At 39.2% G+C, this 21,659-nt stretch overlaps 1 protein-coding gene across 1 annotated transcript in view; it reads right to left on the bottom strand.

Moving 5' to 3' along the window:
• The window catches only part of STX7 (syntaxin 7), a 37,985-nt gene extending 16,771 nt beyond the window's left edge, over positions 1-21,214 (bottom strand). Inside the window, exons 1-3 of the mRNA XM_011358789.2 lie at positions 21,092-21,214; positions 16,245-16,395; positions 14,085-14,162 (exon numbers count right to left, since the gene is read on the bottom strand). Of these exons, the coding sequence (XP_011357091.1) occupies positions 14,085-14,162; positions 16,245-16,329 (163 nt within the window). The 5' untranslated portion in view covers positions 16,330-16,395; positions 21,092-21,214. The remainder of the gene's footprint in view (positions 1-14,084; positions 14,163-16,244; positions 16,396-21,091) is intronic.
• Between the last annotated feature and the right edge of the window lie 445 nt (positions 21,215-21,659).

The raw sequence follows: 21,659 nt of genomic DNA, 5'->3' as shown, positions 1-21,659 counted from the left end.
CTGCCTGAGTAAGGGTTACAAGAGAAGGAAGAGATCACCAGAAGCCCCTGAGGGCTCTGCACTGGAACAAGGCAGTAAACCTAGAGCAACTCTATTTCCTGTCACATTACTCAGAAATGCCACCAAAGACCTGACAAGCTTAGAGTGGTGATGCCTCTCCTATTCCCATTTAATTGGCCTGTATGGAGCTGGAGGACACAGAAAACAAAACAGTCATGATGACTACCAGAAGCTCATTCAGATGGTGACTCCAAGTGCAATGCTCTTCAAAATGTGATGTTTACTAGAATAGATCATCACAATCTCTGGCACCTTATATAAACCTACTGATGTGATAAATACATTTTGCTCTACCCTAAAAAATACAAAACATGAGAAGGAATTTGCTTTCAACTGGATACAACAGCAGTGAGCCCTAACAGTCTTATCTCGGTTATATACACTATCTCTGTGGTACAAGCTGGTTTTCAAGGACACAGATCATCTCTTACAGGACACTGCACTAGTCCAATACATTGCTTACATCTGCTTTTAGGATCTGAAAAGGAGTATGTACTTTTAGGTGCTTTTGAAGGAGGTCAGTATGCAAGCAGGTAGAAGATAAATTCCACGAAAATATCAGGCCCTCAGTGAAGAAATCTGGTCCATTAATCTGCATGGATTATGGATGAACTACACTCTGTAAAGTAAATGACAAACTGCTTTTCTTTGCAGTCTCAATACAAATAGGGAACAGTGCTTGGTGAGACTTATGCTGCTCTAACACATTTTAGTGAATGCGCCAAAAGGTTGCCAGCTCTGGCTTCACCTCCCCAAAAGAAAAGGCTATCCAGCTAGTTCAGCTGGTGGTACAAGCAGTTCTACAACTTGGCTTTAGTGACCTAGTTGATCCAATGGTAACTCAAATGCCTGGTTAATATCAGGATCCTGCATAAAACCAGTCTCAAGTCTCGATAGGAAAAAAACATATAGGAGTCCCTTAGAATCATGAAGCAAAATCAAGTTCTCTTTGGCAAACCAATGTTATCCTTTTTAGGAATAGTTTTGGTCTTGCTACAGCACCCTGGATAAAAAGTAAACAATGGTATACTAGGCAACCAAGTGATCTGAGCTGCCCACTGTGCATTAGGTATTATGTTACTTTGTTGGTGTATCTTTTCTCCATTTTGTTCTATGTCCGCCAGTCAGCCTGCCCCTCGCCCAAACTCCTACAGCAGTTGTTCAATGGGATAATAAACTAGCAATGGAGGAATAAAAGCCACATGTTGCCTTACCAATGCGGACTTCCCCTTTCTGAGAGTAACATGACTACTGGCTTGCATACGCCAATTTGCAGCAATGGCAATCACAAATAAATATGTAACAAGGCATCAACCTCGGGGTTATCAGCCAGCCAGCCAAGGGCAAGCAGCTTATATTCCTTCTACCTTGGTAGAAACAGAACTTTATACTCACTAAAATAGTCGCCCTGTAGATTTTATTATGCTTTTCCAATCCCCTCACCTCAAGATTCTACCAGCTTCCTAATCCATGTATTAGTCACAATCATGGCATCCCACACAAGAGTTAATATCAGGATACTTTTGAACAAGATATTCACTTTACAGAGAGAAAAAAATTAAACAGATCTTCCGAAGACAATGAGATTCATTGCTCTGCCAGTAATGCATTATCAAGAAACTGAAGGACTTCTAGGATGTTTAATGGCCTACTGAGACTCAATGATGGTGTCACCTGGGAAACAATATTTTGGAAAGTTGAAGTGCTGTCCTACAGGATCTTTATGCTCTCAAAGAACAACCAACCACTGCAGGATGCTGTTTCACCCAGAGCTAGAAAGAAAACTTAGATTTGGGAACTAAGAGGTTAAAGTGAAGACTACATCTAATTACCCATTTGCACATTTTCTTCCAACCCTGGAGGTGATTTAGAGACACTATGAGAGTGAGGAATGTTTCCATCTGGTAGAAGCTGAGGCTGCCATCTGCCCATCTGGGGCCTGGACATTGAATAAGGTATTATTAAGGGGAAGTAAGGTTATGCCCATACCAACTTGAGAGGGAGAGGAATAAATAAATTTTGGATTAGCTGGAGGGAACTAGCTAATACTGGCATCTTTAATCATAAGAGTTAGTATCATACAAGCATGTCAGTAGGAGCAATGAGGACCCAGGTTTGAAAGTCTGGGTACTCCAAACAGCCGAGGGGTTGAGTGAAAGAATAAAGAACACGGAATGGCTACTCAAGGAGAAAAGTATTCATACAAGCTGCACTCTTGTTTTCCAGCTGTAGAGCAGTAACTATAGACAAAAAAGAAGTTCCTAGGTAGATGACAAACAGGATGGTAATATGGAAAAACTGATTATCATTCCTAGTTTCTCCAAAATCAGTTTTAATTTCATTATCCAGCCTGGGGTTGTAACTTTATGGGATAGTCAAATTCAATTTTAATTGGCATATGTCCAACTTTAAAAAAACCTCACAAAACATGAAAATTAAGGAACAAATTTTTTAGATAACCATAAACAGTTTCTTAAAAAAAAAATTACCTAATACATGGAGATGATTAAACCAAGATGTACCACTACAAGAATATAATGAACAAATTATTTTACATTATTTAACTATTTAAAATTATTTGCACCATTACTTCTAGAGAGGCAGCTTTAAAAAATACATTACATTTTTCATAACATAAAGGGAACACTATTTCCTACAAATCCAAACAAAGTGCACTGTTATTTCCTCAAAATCAACAGTCCCCTTTCTGGCTCTTAATAGGTTTACTACTTAAGATGACCCATTCTGTTCCATGCAGGTCTGCTGCCATCTAGTGGATTACTTAAAAAATGCTTCATAGCAAAGTAGTTTTTGTCATAAAAACAAAATTAAAAAATAAATAAATAAATAAATAAATTGTAGGCAACAGTTGGTATCAAAGGCTATGGAATGTGACAACCTGTCATACTTAACGGTAAGGACGCTGTCTGACCAGCGACAGTGGTGGGCTGCAGGGGCTCGCTCTCTGGGCCAGCCCTAACAGGCACACAGAGCGCCCTCAAATAACCGTCTCTTGTGACTAAGAGCAAAATACAGCTATCTGCTCTTTTAGCACAAAATATCTGTTGTTCAACCCAAAATAACTCGGAGTTGTAATAACCAATCGTAGAAAAAATAATGGTTGGCAAAACCCTTGGACACATGATTTTGAGCTTCTGACTCAACCTCATCTGCATCACACTGAAGAAGTAGTAAAGTTTAATGTTGACCAGCAAGCAGCTGTGGAGCCAGACAGCCTGACTTCACTTTTTCCTGGCCGCTGACCTTGGACAATTTACCTAATCTCTCTAAGCTATAATTGCTGCAACAGTCAAACGGAGAATATATCACCTCCTTCTCAGTTATCGTGAATCTCAACTGAGAAGAATGAAGACAAGCACCTGGTACTGGGTATAATAAAAGCTCAATAAATGAGAGCTAAGCATATGAACTGTCTTATGTTTTTCTCTTCAAAGTCAGAAATGAAAAATATTCTACTTAACATAACTAAGTGATGTGAACCATGCTTTAGGAGGGTATTAAAACTTAATTTCTGATATAGTTATGAGAACTATAGAGATAATGATAAATATCCATCGATGTGAGTTATATCCCATATTTAGGAGGGAAGAGTCAGCTAGCTACTTGACAGTGACAAGTATCTAGCAGTTAGTTACATACAAATGATATAATTGAAACTGAACTAGAAAACACAAGTAAATATTAAAAGACACAGTTTTAGACTCGACTCTTTCCTCATCTATCAAATCCTCAACCTGTTTTAAACAGCAATTTGTAGTATTAAAGTTGATATACATGAAAACTGGTAATCTGATTATAATTAGAGAATCATTAAGTTCATTACAGAGTACAAGGTGCATAAGATAATGTTGCATGAGAAAAATGCCTATATCAGCGCATTGAAAATTTGTATCAACACAAAAAGATTCTAAGAAAAAAATCACATGAACTTGGTCTATTTCAATATCAAGAAAAACCACGAAAAGTGTATTATAATTCTAAAAAGCATATCGGAAGTGGAGAAACTCCCTAGAGAGTCTGAAAGAAAACTAATATAATTACAGGCTTTTTTTCCAAATAGGCTCTCTATCTCATGCTCTGTCTTGTGACTCGAACAGGGAACTTATTTTCTTTGTGAGTAAAAGAACTGACGCAAATTGGAGGAGAAGGGGTAGGGAGGAAGATGAAGGATCTTCTAAAGGATGAGTCTGGAGTGGAGCAGTGCCTCCAGGGGCCAAGCCCACTGGTTTGCTGTGCTCTCCTTTTCAACACTGGAACACCTGAAGGCATATCCTGCTACCACAAAACCATCTCAAATTTAGAACAGTTAATTTTTAAATTTCTTATTGGTTTTCTAACTAGATACTTCAAAGGTAGAAAGGCATAAAGGTTAACCAAGTGAATATTTAGGGCATCTTAAAGATACTGTAGATTAATAAAGGATTAAATCTGAAGGCACAGTTCTTTAAAATAAAGTACAAAAACAAGTCATTTGACAATTATACGTAAATAATACTTCGGATTTCTAAGATGGCTAGATCATGGCATGCTCTCTTAGCAAAGATATCAGTCCTAACATTTTATCACATGGACCTGATCAGTTTACCTGATGAGACTCTAGAATCAGAACTAAATCCCAGGGGAGGACGTGGCCCCTAGAGATTTGTGTAACCAGCAAACACAAGCAATGACTTGGTGAAGCAGGCTCAAAACCTGTCTCTGAAAGAAAACTCTTATCTAGGACTCCCTCTTTGCTTCTTAAGTTATATGTTTAAAAGAGATTCTTACAAACAAAAGTTGTATTGTCATTAGCGCCTCTATCCTGTGGTTCTTGAGGGAAACACAAACCAACCTGTGTGAATTTTGGAATGTAGAACAGACCTATGCTCTAAGCAAAATTAGGTTTTCAAAAATGTGAAAACAGTACAAAATGACAGAACCACATTTTGTTCCCTCTTCATGGTTGTCTTGTATGCGCCATCTGAAGACCTCTGAGTTTTCAACAGTTTTATTTTAACAAATGGACAGCTTATTGTAAAGTATTTTATCATGCTTTCTGAAAACAGTTGTTCTCGGTCTGCTTACGTAGAGTCCTGCTTTACTGTTAGTTTTTATTTATGGCAGAGTGTATAGAATCTGTTTTGTAGGTTTAAAATACAGAACAGTCCTTTAAAAAATAAGAGAATTTCAAAAAGGAGGAGGAGGGAAAAAGGTAAAGTCTCACTCCTTCCAATTTTCCAACCTTCCAGACCCCTTCTTGTCCCACCTCTTGATAAGCTTCTTTCCTGTCAATCACCAGATGGCCCAGTAATTCTTTGGCTACAAAAGCAGCCGGGTGTTGGCCATGTAACGAAGTTCGCCTCCAGTTTACATGGCAGCAATTCCCAAACTACTAGTCTCAGTCCTAATTTCTGATCAGTTCTATTTGCCAAGACATCGCTACTCAGATGTTGCTAAAACACTGAAAATGGATTTCTGCTTCCTATAGGAACATGGTGAGAGCAGCAGGGCACTCTGCTAGGGGAGGTAGAAAGGGGAGGCTTGGACCACACTCGGGGGGTGCCCCACAGGCTCCAATCTCTGAAAGGACCACATTTCTCTAAGAGGAGGCAGACACCTTAAAAAGAGGTGGCGGTGCACCTTGGGGCCATGGAGTGACGGTGGGGGGGGGAGCACATCAGGACTGGAGGGGGAAGGAACCTCCCTCCGCCAGGCAGGTTCAAAGAGGCAGAGAGGGAAAGAAATAGTGCCTCAGGGCAGGACAGAGAGAATGTCCTTGGGCAGAGAAACTGGGAATTTCCCTCCCCCTCGCCAGGGCACTCTCTTGCCAGGAGAATCAAACTCATTACACTGACTTACAAAAAAAGAACAGATACAGCAACCACACAAAAGAATATAAAAAAAAAAGATATGGAAAAGAATAGCAAACTCCCCACAAAGAGAACACAGCAGAAGAAAAACAGATAAGGTGAAAATTATAACCCAAAAGAGCACCACACACTTTTTTTTTTAACGCTCAATGAGGCCAATTGTAATTTTAAAGGAAGATCACAAAAGAGCCCATAGATGAGATAGTCAGATAATAGGCAGTGGCAAAGTAGAAACTAGAGGAACTCAGGAAAGAAAGAGAAAGGCACATTCTGGAATGAGATTTTTGAATAAAACAGTTTTTTGAATAATACAGGCAATGCTGTACAACCAAAATCACGGGAGCTGGCCAGACCGTTCTGCCCAGCTCTCCTCCCTCACCCGGGCAGCATAGCCACCTTTGGGGGATTCACAAATAAGCAGGCCTTGGCTGGATTTTTAGCTAACAGCTTCCACATTCCGCAGCAGGAAAATAACGGCCCACAGGCTAGTGGGGGACCTTGATGATGTCTGTGTGCATTCTCCTGGACTTTAAATGGCATAAAGACCAAACTATCCCATAGAAGTAGGTGGCCACACTCAGCATCCATAATGTGCTACTGCGACAATGGTTTCTTCAAATAATGATCATGGTAATGACCCTATCACAAGAAGACTGGAAAAAAAACAAATGTACCAGGATGTAAAGAACACTATTTCGTATGCTCTTTAGATTCTTCCAAGTCAATTAATAAGCAAATTAATTAATAACTGCTTTAAGGAAAAAAAGTCTGTAGTAAATATAAAAAGCAATTACTCTTCCATGAAAAATACTGCTCAGTAATTGGTGAAAAACAACAACAAAAAAGATCAAAGAGATGAAGATAAGAACTCTTCTGCCTGAGGAGCCTTCGAGTATGTGAAGCGGGATCCTCACTAGTACTCAAAATGCTGCACGGGCCAGCGAGCCACAGCGTGATCTTACCCTTCTCAGTCCTCCCTTTTTCTCTTTCCACTGTTCACATATTCAGTAACTGTCTTTTTAAGAACTGAAGTCACAAAAGGTAACTGTGCCTTTCCTTTACGACTTCTTTACACATCTTGTTTCTTCTTCGTTAAGGTAATTTTACATTGCAGTCAGGACATATGAGAGCTTCCCACCTTATTCAACTGTCTTCCTTTCGTCCAGTGTCACATCTTTGAATAATATTGGCTTTTCTGAAAATTTCTGTTCTAGCCTTTGTCAACCAATAAATACTTAATAGTCTGTTACAAAGCTCTTGAGAAATATAATTATGCATAAAAACATGATTCTCTGCTATAGAAGATTACAGACCAGATAAGAAAAAAAAAAAATGTTGGCACTTAGAAAAAAATTCACAAGCTAGCATCTTATCACCAAATGAGTAAGAGGAAACTGCTGCCATAAAGTCAAAGGAAAGAAAAATAAACAATTATCCAATGGCTACTACGTGCTAGGCACACTTACTCCACTTTTTGAAAATAGATAAACGTACTTAGAATACACTGAGGTCATTCATTCCAATTTTATTGAAGGCCAACTCAAGCCAGGCACTGTTCTTACAGTACAGATGTATGCGCAGACATACTAAGCCCTTTCTCTCAGGGAGCAGACATGTTAGTAGGGGATGCAAAAACAAACAAACAAAAAACAATAAATAATTATCGTAGTTTAACTTACTGATAAAAAGCATTATAAAAATAAAACAGGTTCATGAGAAAAAAAACTGAAGGAAACAAAATGACAGGTCTGGGAAGACATCTCTAAGGAAGTGACCCTTGGGCTGGGAACTGAATGCCAAGAGTCATGTGAAGAACTGAGATGTCTGAAGCAGAAGAGAGCAAGTGCCAAGGCACTGAGGTGAGACTGAGGACAATTCAAGAAGCAGAAGGAAGATCAATGTGGCTGGGAAGTTGCAGCTGCCAGGGGTAGAGTGGTAGGAGATGACAAGTGGGGGCACGAAGCAGATCCTGGAGGATGTTGTGGGGCATGGTAGGGATTTTCATTCGATTTTAAGTGCCACACGAAGTCACTGTAGTTTTAAGCCTTTGCCACTGTGTGGCTACTATTCACCAGTGTAAAGAATAGACTGTAGATAGGCAGGAATGGGAGCAGGGAGAACAATCTGGAGGCTGCAGTCATGCAAAGAAGAAATAGCAGCAGCTTGGACCTGAGTGGTAATAGCAAAGATGGAAAAGAAACAGACAATTTTGGCAAGTAGAACCAATAGGATCTATACTTAGACTGAATATGGAAAAGTGAAGACAGAGCACTGGGGTTTGGGGTTGGACCCCAGAATAAGAAAGTTCATGTTCAGGGCGAAGCAGGTAGATGACACATGTAGGAGCAATGAGTTAATAAGCTCCTTGAAGCACCCTGGAGCCATAGCTTAAAGTTTTAATTCATAAAACAAAAAGGGCTCACTCACATTTGGTCATTAACAACACTCATGTTTGGTTGTATAGGAGAAGTCACTGGAGAGAAGAAAAAGTCTCTCTGTTAAAATTCCCTTGGTTAAGACATTAATTTCCATACCTATCTCTGTTTAATGTCAACACTTCAGGCATGTAGAAAATCACAACGGAATCAAAGCTACTGAAGTTTTTCTCTTCAAGGGGGAAAAAAACAAATATTTTCAGATGTGTGACTTAGAAGTAAACCTGTCTAACAATCAAACAGCATTTTAGGAGGGAGGAAGAGGGGCAAGTAGAGACTGAGAGAGGGGAACGAGGAGAGAGGGAGAGAAGGAGAGAGGGGGAGAGGGGGAGAGGGAGAAAGAGGGGGGAAGGGGGAGAGGGAGAGGCAGAGGGAGAGAGAGAGAGAGAGAGAGAATATGAACTAAATAAGCTTTCAACTTCTTTTTCTCTATAAATTGCCTTCTCATCTGCCAATGCTCACCAACAGACCACCCCAGAAAAAAAATATATCCCCAACCCCTGGGTAAATACACACAGTTCCAGTAAAGCCATTAACTGCTCAGAACTGGAACTCCTTTTTTCAAGAAAAGCTTGCCCTAGAATCAAAAAAGAGAAGTCGAGATTAGCTTCCCTTTTGTGCACTCATGTGTTAAGGTACAAAAACAAGTGTCCCCTTCCCCAGACTCTAATTAAAAGAATTGCATTCATTCTCATAAGTAACAAAATGGCTCACATTTTTATATAGACTTTGTATTTCATCTCACAGTCCTAAGAACCGTATGGGGACAAGAACCAAGCACTGATCCTTCTTAATTAACAAGGAGAGTACATACAGAGAATGAGAACCTAGTTGCCACACAAGAGAAACCAATATTTTTTCCAACTCTAAACGAGACTGTGTAGGATTAACATCTTTAATCTACCGGAGCTAAAGGATGAAAAATGGAACAATGAAGATTCAATATAAACATATTTTAATCAGCTTCCCTTAACCTTTATAACACGGGCTAAATTTCAAATATTTTATGTCTCCCTGGAAAGTTCTGCCTTCCCAAATCTGGAAAAGACACAAAGACACACACACACACACACACACACACACACACACACACACACACACACACACACACACGTGATAAATCATGTATTTTAGCAGAAAACCTCTGAACTCATAAATTCAAATGAGTATACTTTATGTTACCAGTGTATTTATTCTCTTCTTTTTTCCAAATGCTGTTAACCACTCTGTATCTTCCTCTTTCACATTATTCTTAAAAAAACAAAAAAACAAAAAAACTCAAATTCTAGACTGCTCATTAGCACTGGTGGGAAGACACTATATGTCCATATGGGAAAATTTTATCTCAAGGATTATGTTTCATGGTCAGCTGTTATCATTTCTATGTTATCACTTCTATTCATAACTTAGTTAATCCAACACCAGAATCGCTTGTGACTGCAACTCTCCCACCTCTTAATACTTAGAAATAATATCTAAGTCTTAGTGGAACTCTAGCTAATCTTGTGAATGACTGTTTCTATCATGGGACTTTAAAATCATGCAGTATGGGTTCAGATATGGCAACTGGTCTCTTAATAAACAAAAAAGAATAATTTTACATATGTTAGAAGAGCTTTCAGGATTCTTTAAAACTTTGGTAAAATTATAGCCTGTGTTAAAGTTGGAAGACCATAATCCAGCCCACAGAAAATATATACAAGGAAATCACGTCCTAGAAAGTTAAATAGCTTACTCAAGGTCACATTGCTCTTTGGATCTGATTTCAGGAAATATGTATGCATACACAAAGTGTGTGCCTGATTAGAAACTTTTCCTGCGGTCTCATTGATTTTCCTAACTCAGAGATATTCTGGTAAGTCTGATCAGAAAATCACAATACAAATCACAACGAGATACGACTATGAGTAAAATGTGAAAGACTGTAAATACCAAATGTTGGCAAGCATTTGGAGCAATACAAACTCTGATACATTGGCTGGTGGGAGTATAACCTGGTATAACTACTGCAGGTGACTATATAGCTGTATCTTTTATAGCTGAACACACACATATCTTATGACCCAACAACCCAATTCCCAAGTACACACGAGACCAAAGAATGTACAAGAATGTCCAGCATTATTCATAACAGCAAAAAACAAAACACTAAAACAGATACACTCCAAATGTCCATCAACAGTGGAAAGAATCGATGGATTATGGTATGTCTGAATATGGAATACTATACAATAATGAAAACAAATGACCTACAACTAAATGCAACAACACAGATGAATTATATAAACCTAATGAGAGAAAGAAGTCTAATATAAAACATAATACTTGATTCTATTAGATAAAGTTAAAAAACCAGGAAAATCAGTGATGTTAGCAGTTAGGACATTAGTTATCTTTAGAGAGCATGGAAGGAGTATAAACATGAGAAGGACTTTAGGGGGCTTGTAATGTTCAATTTCTTGACATGTGTGGTATAGTAACAGATAATATGCTGCACTACACGCTAACAATTGATGTACTATTCTATATATATGATACATCCACTTTTTTAAAAGTTAAAAAACCCATCTCTAATTTATATGATGGATCTCAATGTATTTATTCTGCTTCTTTCAAAAACATGAGATCTTTCTGTTTGTCCTGTATATCCTGAATACCTTTTTCTATATTGTTTGTGCAAAGATGAATGGCCCCTGTGAACATATCCTACTCGGGCTTACTTTATGTAACAGGCTGAGCCATTTCAACCCACGAAGCCTTGCTTATCCTTGTACCATAAATCACTGGTAAGAGTTTGTCTCAAAGAAAAGGGTAAATGAGTGTATATCCCATTTCCAGATACTGCTAACAAAAATGTTACTTTGGGGCATCTCAATTCATAGTTTGAGAACTAAATCTAAGCATTTCTTTGATGCATAATGACCTTCTAGACCTGGGATAACAAATGGTTTAATTTACATGCCAACTTCAGTCCACTGGGAATGGCTGCCTGGAGCACTGGGCTGAGAAAGACTGGATGCCATGTTAAGGCCAATAACAGAGACTACTGCCTATGCCACAGGCAAAGGATGGAGCGCTGGGGGCACAAATACCTCACTGACTCTGAAAGAACAGAACACCTTCTCTCATAGGATAAAAACATTTTCTTAATCATTTTAAATACTTCACAGATATCCCTTATAAAGGTCTATTCTTTAAAAAGCTATATTATTTTAACATAATCATTTCTGTCTATTTTATATTCAAGTATTCATATTTAAATATTTAATATAAATTACATTACTGTAATGTGGTTTAAATACTAGTAAAGCAAATTGACAATGCTATAGATTATTTTTAACAAAATAAGGGGAAAAAGTTTAAATACATTTTGTTTCATCCATGTCATTCTCTGCAAAACAGAACTGACAGAATATATACTAGTTAAAAAAAATAATCAACTCTGATCTTTTGAGTTCCTCCAAGAATCACAAATCTTTTTGTGATTGCTATTTTCTTTTTTGGTGCAAACAACTCAATATTATGCAAGTTTTCAATGATCTATGTCAAAACTAATATGAGCATAAACTTCCTACTGCCGTGCTTTAGTTGAACAGACACACATACTCTAACTATAAGGGTATTACCTTACTTACAGCATCCTCTCCTTAGGTATCTTTTGTAAAACTAGATAATTTGTACAGACCCAAATTCAAAAGATGCAAATACAGTGTGAAGAGAGAACCTAAATGTGGTACAAAGTACATTTTATTCAATCACATCTAGTATTATTAGCATTACCAGATGGAGAAAAAAAAAGTGAACTGAAATTTCACACTTCTGCCTTTCGCTTCCATGTGATTTCTTTATACCTCTTATCAGTGACACACACTGGATCAGAGGTTAACTTTTTAATAATAACTAACTATATCTAAACTTCCCTGTATTCAGACACTGACTCTTAGAATTATAAAAAATACAGTGAAAACTGGCTTCACTAAATTCAGGACCCCAAATCTCAAATGAATACTCAACCTGACATCAACCCTTCCCTAATTCTGAGGCATGTCAACTCTCTCAATTGTCAAAACTACAAGTAATCACTTTCTCTTCTTTCCATAAACTTCTGCCAGCCTCTCTTTCCATTCCATGCCTTTGCCTCCTATTTTGTTTAAAAACAGTCCATTTAAACAGGAACTCCCTGTCTGCACCCGTCATGCTTACTGTCTACACCACATGACTCTGTACAGTGGATGAAGGTGAACCAGACACTCAAGATCCATTCCCCTTCCCCTCTAGCCTTCATAGACAGTTCTTTTACAATTATACTCACTAGAATCTCCCTTTTGTAGTGGGAAAATACAAACCGTTCTTTGACCCTCTTTCTACTTCCATGGAACAATCTGGCAAGTTGCTTACTAAATATTAATTTTTCCCTTCTCTCTCAATGAAGCAATCTCCATTAGTGAGCACATTGCTAGGAAGGTAGTAGACTTCCCAGCAGTTAGGTGTAGCTATATGACTATATCTAAATTCTGGTCAATAATAGAAGCAAAGGTGAGCTGGATTCTGGGAAGTCTCTTTAAATCAAAGTGGTTGGTCCTTCTTCCTCCTTTTCTCTATCTACACTTGGAACATGGATATGAGATGGCGCTTTTCAAACTCACCAGTCTGTCTGATCCAATTCTCTGCTTTTACTTTAGTCTCTCAGCAACATTAGACACAGATGATACCTCACGCTAAGTCTTGAAACACTTTTTTTTATTTTTATTTTTTCCGGAAATCCACCATATCCTGATTTCCGTGTTATCTCACTGGTCACTTCTCTGATTCTTTATGCTGTTTTCTCCCTGCCTTCCTGACCTTTACATTTTTTAATGCTCCGGCTCTCTTCTCTTAACTAAACTCATCTTTGTGATTATTTTAGACCTATGGTTTTAAATTCCATTTATACTCTGATGACATTCTGAACTCCTAATTCATATATCTAAAATAGATGTTTAAAAGACATCTCAAAATTTACTTGGCCAAAAAAACTCTCCCCATTTCTCCTCAACTGCAGTCCTTCCCATCTAAGAACATACTCATGATCATTCGCTTGGTTGCTCAATGCAAAAACCATGGAGTCATCCTGGACTCCTTTCTCTCTCTCTCTCTCTCGATCCATCCGCATTCATCAGCAAGTCCTGCTGGCTCTGCCTCCAATGAACATTCATCATTTCTCTCTGTCCCCAATGCTACCATCCCTGGTGCAAGCCAGTATTTCTTTCATCAGACTCCTGTGATGGTCAAGGTGTCCTCCTTCTATTTCTCCAAAATCTATTTTATAAGCAGCAGCCAAAGTCATCTTTTCAAAGTGCATATTTGATTATATCTCTTCCCTGCCTCCTAAAATGAAATCTAAACTCCCTATATGGTCTCCAAAGCTCTGGGTGACCTGCTCGGCCACGTCTGATTTCATTCCTGGCCGCTCTTGCTTTAAGTGCTGTTTCACACTGGATTTTTTTTTGCCTATTTTCTGAGCACACCAAGCCCTGGACTGCTTTTTAAAATGCCAGCTGTGGCCTCCATCTGAACACTCTTTCTCAGTACCTTCTCATTACCGGCCTCTTCTCATCCTCGCTCAGGAGACCATCTAAGCTAAGGCAGCTTCCTCCTAGTCTCCTGCTCTCACATCACTCTCATTTTATTTTCTTCATAGAAAATTACATTGTTTATGAATTTATTTTTTCTTTTTTACCATCTGTGTTCTCCTTATACTGTAAACTACAGGAGACCAGGGCCATGTGAATCTTACTTACTGCTGGATTCCCAAGGTCTGGAACAGTGAATAAAAAAAAGACTACCAAAATTAAAAGTCACTTAGTCTGAACCATTATTATAGTGTTTAAAACTTAATAACAGACCTGAAATATCTAACCACAAGCTGGTCACGTATAACAGGGATCACACATCTCCTAAGGTAGGCATTTCCATCTCTGAACAACCTGGCTTATTCAAGAGTCCTTATTCCTTCTCAAGCTGACATCCAACTACTGTAGATTCTGTTCATTTGTGGAGGTATTTATAATCATGCAGAATACGCTTCTTATGCTTTACACAAGACAGTGCTTCAAATATCCGAAGGTGGTGACTGTACCTTCTGATGGTTGAAAACTCATCCTAACACATCTTTACAAGGCACAGTTGTGGGTATTATCGCCACTGTCCCACGCACTCCAAGACTGCCCTGAATTGCAGTATAGCCACATACTTAGCTATCAACTATGCCATGAATATACAACTCTGGCCCAATTTATCACTTCTTATCTGGCTGAATCAATTAATCTCTCAGGGAGCATAACCTGATTTAAGTTAACCTTTACCTCCTTTCAGTTCAAGCTCACACGAAATCTCCAACCAGTGTATCTTTCATACCACTAAGTACTTACTGCCTCTATAATCTCACTATACTACAGTTACCTCTTCCACTTCCCAAAGTTCCTGATGGTGTGCAGCTTGAGGATACCTGCACTATTCTTTAGAGGAAGGCCTCCTAGCCTCCTTTCATACATAAAGGTCTTGATTTACCACACATGTAAAATAAAATTATAAGCTCTCTTAATTTTCACATGTAGCCTGAGGCAGGCCAGCACTATTTTTATCTAGTAGCAAGGAAGCCACAAAACAGAGAGGCCATTTTAGCTCTCATCAGAACAGATGCGAAGTGGAAGAACAAAGTGGAGCCAATGCTGGTTACCCTGGGACAAAAATGAGCAACCCTGGATGTGCCATTTCTATCGTCCCTGCTGTGGACAACATGCCACCCCTACACTACTCACTTCCTTGCTCCTCTAAGAATAGCCAAAGAAAACAAGAATTAACCCAAATAAGGGTTATTTTACACAGCTGTGCACAGGGGCACTTTTTTAGAACCATCTGTAATCTTACTCTCTTTGTCCCAACACACTGAAATCTCATTTAAATATTCACGTAGGGTACCAACTGTTGGGAAGTTAATAATTAGATAAAGAAACACAGCTTGGTCATCTGAAAACATTCCTTATTTCCACAGTATATTAGCATTCTGGTAAAGAGAGGAGCCTTAACAAAGTAGGCTGAAGAATAAAATTATACTAACAGTCCAAAAGAGTTCAGGTAATGCCCAGAGGGCCAAAATACTGACCACAAGTTGACTAGAATCATCCAGGTATGTGATTAGCTGTAACTTGGGAACAAAAAACAAAACAAAACAAAATCTATCAGCTTAATTCTGCTAGTGACTTTTTTTTTAATCCTTGTATATATTCTGAGTAATAATTTCTAATAAAATACCATACTGGATCAGTCTACTAGTATTCTGTCTTTGACACATATAGCAAAGGATGATTACAGGAGAATCCAGACAGTTATCTTGTACTGTATGTCAGCCTCAATAGATAAAAATATCCCTCCCTTAGTTCTTCCCTGTTCCTTAATAACGTAGCACGTATTTACTCCTTATAAAATTAACCTAAACCATATCCAGTCAGATTTTTTTAATAAACATACTTTTATCAAGATTCCTTAAAATCTCGATAGTGCTCCCCAGTTCCAGATACGTGAGATTTAGTCATCTCATTAACCTCATCTAGAACCGGACAGTTTTAAAGCAAACATAAGTATTTAGCATTTTAAATCTTTATTTCATTAATGAAATTGTGTGTTATGTGCCTGACGCCCTAAAGAAAAATGCAGTTAAGTGTTATCTCTTCTAATATAATTATTTCTTATATTCATTCTAAAGAGTTCTACTCTTTTAAAATCTGATCAAAGAGAAATTCTCTTCCCCTTCTCAATCACTAGTAGTTGTCCTTTTATAAACCTCTATCAAGTCAGTTAAGAATTGAAAACAGTGAAGTCAATTTAAAACTCAACTCACAACACTGTGTAATCTTCTGGATGTTGGAAGAGATACGCTGGGCCAGCTGGGTGGGGTCGCCAACAATTCCTGGAGTGTAAGACATGGTTGAGTTGCTTATTCACTAATTTCATCAGATGTTGGTGGACTGTGCAGATTTCTAAGCAGTCATCTAAATAACATAAAAGAAAAGTCACATAATTGTATTTTTGAAGCTATTGGCTTGTATTTTCCACACTGTCAGTTTGGGAGGTTACAAGTCCAAACCTGATTAACCAAACGGGGGGCTGAAATCTATCGAAGGGGCACAACAAATAGTAAAAATGCTTATGTCAAAACCAACCAACCAACCAACCAACTTGAACTTTAAAGGACAGAGTTGAGTTAAACATGTTAAATAAAATAAGGTTCGAATTGTACATTCCCTTTGAACTTCTCTGATCTCTCTAAGGAAGAGTTATTAAATTCTTTTTCTGTGTATAATTTTAATTGTTTATATGTTTTCTCTTTAACTAAACCGTGAGCAACTATAAGGCAGGGCCCACATTCCATTTATCTTTCTCCAACATTTAAAACGATTCCTGGGATGGAAACGGTATTTAAATATTTATTAAAAGGAACACAGACTTCAGGCTATGCCTTGAAATTTCATTATTATATCTAATTTAACACACATAGGAACAGTTCAGGAACATAACGATTAATGGATCCCTTAATTTTAATGAGAAAGAAAGTCAAATTTGAAAAAAGAATGCCCTGTAAAATGCTCATCACATATACACCTTCCTGACAGAGCAAGGAGAACAACACTCCTCTTCCAGAAGCCAGCATCTTAGGACAGGAAGCTAGGCTGGGATGCTGCTAGAGGAAGGAGGTAAGATGAGGTTCTTTTCTTCTCCAACCCACCCATACCGCTGAGTTTGAAAAGAAAGGATGAAAAGGGATGTCCTATGCATAGGACTGTGCACAACAAAGAATTTCAACTACTCCTACACTGTCTTTTCACTGAGTATGCAACGAATACTGCAAAACTGTAGGCAGTCGACTTGTAAGCCAGCTCTCTCTGCTACGAGTCTGCCACAGGCCCACCATTAAAAGAAGCACTTGGAAGCTGTAAGCAAATAAACAAAACAACTAAGATGTGTGACTTAGAAGTAAACCTGTCTAACAATCAAACAGCCAGGGTGCATAGACCTAGCACATGTGGACAGGGCAACCACAGTGTGCCATTTACCAAAGGAAGGGGAGGTTCCTGGCCAACTCCTGGGTCAGATGATTCATAGCTGGGACAAGTGAGAGACAACACAGAAAGAGAGAAGAATAACTTAACATTCGTTGCATATCTGTGAAATGAAAAGCATTTCACACAGATTGTCTAATATTTGAAGCCTCCCCTTTAAAATAGGTAGTAGCAAATAAACCTTGTTTTAATGATGAGCGAATTCTGTGGCTTATAAAGATTAAGTAACTGGAAATGTAACCCAGCGCACCCACCAGGCAGGGGTAAGATCTAATCCCAGAGTTTTGGTTTCAAAGCTACCTAAGCTTGGCTACCACACAAAACTAATGTCACAGAAGAGGGTGGACTCTGGGTGCTAGGTTCAGTTTGAATATAGTGCGATAAGAAACCACTGGAGATTTCTGGTAGGCAAGAAGAGGCCCCAAGGAAATATGCGTCTTTGTTCTAAGGATCAGTGCTGGCAGAAAAGACAACGGCTGAACTGTTACAATGGGTAGAAAAGTTCTAGTGCTGTGCCTGAAACTGGCGCATCGTGGAATGCACCTGGCCGCCGTGGAGTCCCTGGGAGCTTTTAGATACTCTCCATTCTCCTTCATTGAGCCGCAGGTCTAATTTATCTATTTTGGGCCCTCTGGACCTCACCAAGTCCTAGAGACAGACTCCAAACCAATTTTATAAAAGGGTAAATTCAAACTTGAGCTCAGACAGAGTGGCAGGTATACGTTTCCTTCCAGGTAGCGGTTGGACTTGGGCCTGCAGCCACAAAAGCACTGGGGCCCTAACAGAACAAGAACGGCCCTGGGGATTCAATGAGACCAACACTATCCCAAGCATCCTACAAAAACATCAACTGGATCTCTAAATTCTGTATCTTTTTTTTTTTCCAATAAGGGCTTTAGTGAAATATAATTCACATATACAATTTACCAATTTAAAGTTTACAATTCTATGGTGTTTTAAAATATTCACAAAGTTGTGCAACCATCACCACATCACATTTAGAACACTTCATTACCCTACAAAAAAGCTCATACCCATTAGAAGTCACTCCCCCTTGCTCTCCAACCTCCCCATCTATAGGCAACCACTAATCGATCTACTTTGTCTTCAAAGATTTGCCTATTCTGTACATTTCATATGAATGGAATCATACATGTTCTTTTGTGACTGGCTTCTTTCTCTTGGCATGTTTTCAAGGTCCATCTATATTGCGGCATGAATCAACACTTCATTCTTTTTATTGCCAAATAATATGCTACTGCATGGACAGAGGCAATTTTTTCCTGACTCAATGACATCTTTCTTTTTCTTTTCCTTCTATCGACTAAGTATCTAAAAAAACTGGCTCACAGCCAACACACACACATTGAATGAGGAAATGTTCCTTTTTTATTTATGTACTTTCTCAAGGGGCATACACAAATACACCTATACATAAAGCAAAAAGTTTTACTTTCTTAAGAGCGCCAGCATAAAGCAGTGGACTTCCCTCCACTTTGTGCCCCCAAATGTAAAAATATACTTGTCAAAATAAGCATTTCACATAAAAAGCAATGTTTTTTTTTTTTTAATATCTGAATATAAAGAAAGTAATAACCTAAAAACAAGAAAGACAGGGCATCTTGAAATATTTTATATATTTTTACAGGTCTTTATATAAACCAAATAATGAGAGGCAAGCAGTCTTATTATGTAGACTGCTCTATTCTCAGTACATGGCTATATGAAAGGTGCTCAAATGGAATGAATAAATGTACCTATTTCCTAAGAACACACAACCAGTTTGAGCGTAATATCACCATTTCTAAGATACCGAATTTTACTGCATTCTTTCATATCCTGAATGTTCCAGGCTTACTGCTGCCTGGAGGCCTGTGCTTGATGCAATTTCCTATCCCTAGGCCCCTCTTCCCATGATCTCCATGTGACTAGCTCCTTTTTTCCCAGCAAGGTCTCATCACATACTAGAGAAGCCTTCAGTGGCCACTCCTATCTGAAGTGAGATGTTGCCACCCCTGTCTCAATCTGTTAACCTAACTTACTGCATCATGTGCTAATCGCCATTTAAAATGATCTAGCTAGTATATTGTTCATTATCTATCCCTGCCTCTGGAATATAAATATGAGGGAGACAACCTTGTCATCCGTGGAATTCACAGTGTCGGGTGCATAGATGATCCATGAATGTGAGGGTGATTACAGACCTGAGCATTCTCTATACCAACTAGATTAACCATATTCATTAGCTCAGCTCGTCCATCTGTTAAATAATTATATTTTTGGTTTTAGTTCACAATACCAAAGATTATTTTTCACCCTTTCATATACTAAACTTCCAAATTAAATGGAATTACAACAAACTTTACTCAGACTTACTGCAAGTGTTTTATTTACTTTTTAATCACCGGCACTTGGCTAAAGTTTGGGATTCTAACCAAAATTAGGTCTGACTTTGTTATCCAGAGAAACAGAATTAAAATATCTGAAGAAAAATGATGTAGATGTTAATGAGTTAATAATGGTATCATATTAACTTCTACAGAAACTTTGAAACTTGAGCATAATTCTTAACTAGTCACAAGTTTGAGAGAAACTTCTCAAAGTGGCCTATAAAGCAGAGGCCTGTTCACATCATAAGACACAGTTTATCACCACTTTCAGTTTATGCTTGGGTGAGGCTCAGGCCAGCCCCATTTCCAACATTACTAAACAGAACAGCATTTCATAATCATTTCCTTTTCTTTCAGATTCTGTGCAAGTTTTAAATTATATATAGTTATAGTCAGAACACATCAATTGGAATGAAAAAGAAATCAATGTATGTATAGAAGAGCCAAGCAAATACTAGAAACTTGAGAAAGATAGAGCATTTGACCAGAACGGCAATGTTATTTTTTCTTTGTTTTAATTTAAAGAAAGTAGGAACCTAAAAAGAGGAGAGAGGCATCTTGAAATATTTTATGTATTTTTAAAGTTCTTTCTATAAACCCATCAATGACATGTACTAAGAAGATCAAGGAAAGTTAGCGTTATCAAGCCAAATAGAAAATCAACTACGAGGAGCCCCTAAATAAATGTATATGGTTCCTTTTCTACAATAGCCATATATTTTCAGTTCCTCTATATCCGAGAAGATAACTTTAAAATGTGTTTTTTAAATCTGTGAGTTAAAAAGAGGAAGAGGTCGACTCGTGTCCTGCTCAGGGCAGAAGCTGGATTCCTGAGCTGGCCGGAGCAGGCTCCAGGGCCGGTCCCGCCAGGGTGCGCGCAGCCCGCAGGTGCGCCTGGGCGAGCACTGCCCGGGGCTCCCGGGGGTGGTAGCCAAGGGAGGCGGCGGGACTGCAGGCGTCTAGCTGGCCGGGTTGGCCGGACTGGCCCGGCTGCCTGGCCTGCTGCCCGGCCCCGCCGCCTGACCGCGCCGCGAACCCGCGCCAGGCCAGGGGGCGTGGGGAGCGGCGGGCGCTCTGGGAGCTGGGGAGGGTCCCTACTCCGCCCCACGAGCGCCTGCCGCACAACGCAGGGCGGCGGCCACTTGACAACGTGTACAAACAAGGGGGCGCCGCAGCCGCCGGGACAACGGGACTCTGGGGCTTCGGCCAGGCACCCTCCCTCCCCAGGGTCCTCTTACCCGGACCTCCTCGGCTTCCTCCTCCTGCTCCAGCTGTGTGAACCCAACGGCTCCAAAACCCCCAGCTACAATTCTCAGCGGATGGGTGGTGGCGTTGGGATGCCCACTGCGCATGCCCGCAGCACAGCCCAGGAAGAAGGCGGGGCTCACTTCCCTCCCATTGGCCGGGGGACTGAGTGACAGCGGCCCTCTCCCGCCCCTTCGTTCATAAACTAGGGAATGGGGGCTATCACCAAAATTGCAAGGGAGGTATTCTTTGAGGACTGACATATAGATGGTGAACGCCTTAGCTTGCTTGCAAAAAGAGTGGAGGGAATGGAAGGCAGCTGTCTTCTTTATAATGCCGGCCTCCTGCCTGTCTTATTTCCTAACCCTTTATACTGCAGTACACCGTATTCACAGCTCCAGTAAAAAATACGAACGCAAATGCACGGTCCTCACAGGAATAATGAAGAAATAAGTGAAGAGTCCCTTATTTAGTAGACAAATTTTCATAGCACATAAAAATCATGCTAAGCATCCTTGAAGGGCAGGGCATATTTTTCACAAAGTTTAAAAAGAGTAAAGA

The sequence above is a fragment of the Pteropus vampyrus genome, unplaced genomic scaffold, assembly GCF_000151845.1.
Source record: "Pteropus vampyrus isolate Shadow unplaced genomic scaffold, Pvam_2.0 Scaffold43, whole genome shotgun sequence".
Taxonomy (NCBI): domain Eukaryota; kingdom Metazoa; phylum Chordata; class Mammalia; order Chiroptera; family Pteropodidae; genus Pteropus; species Pteropus vampyrus.
This window is presented reverse-complemented; position numbering and strand designations above follow the sequence as displayed.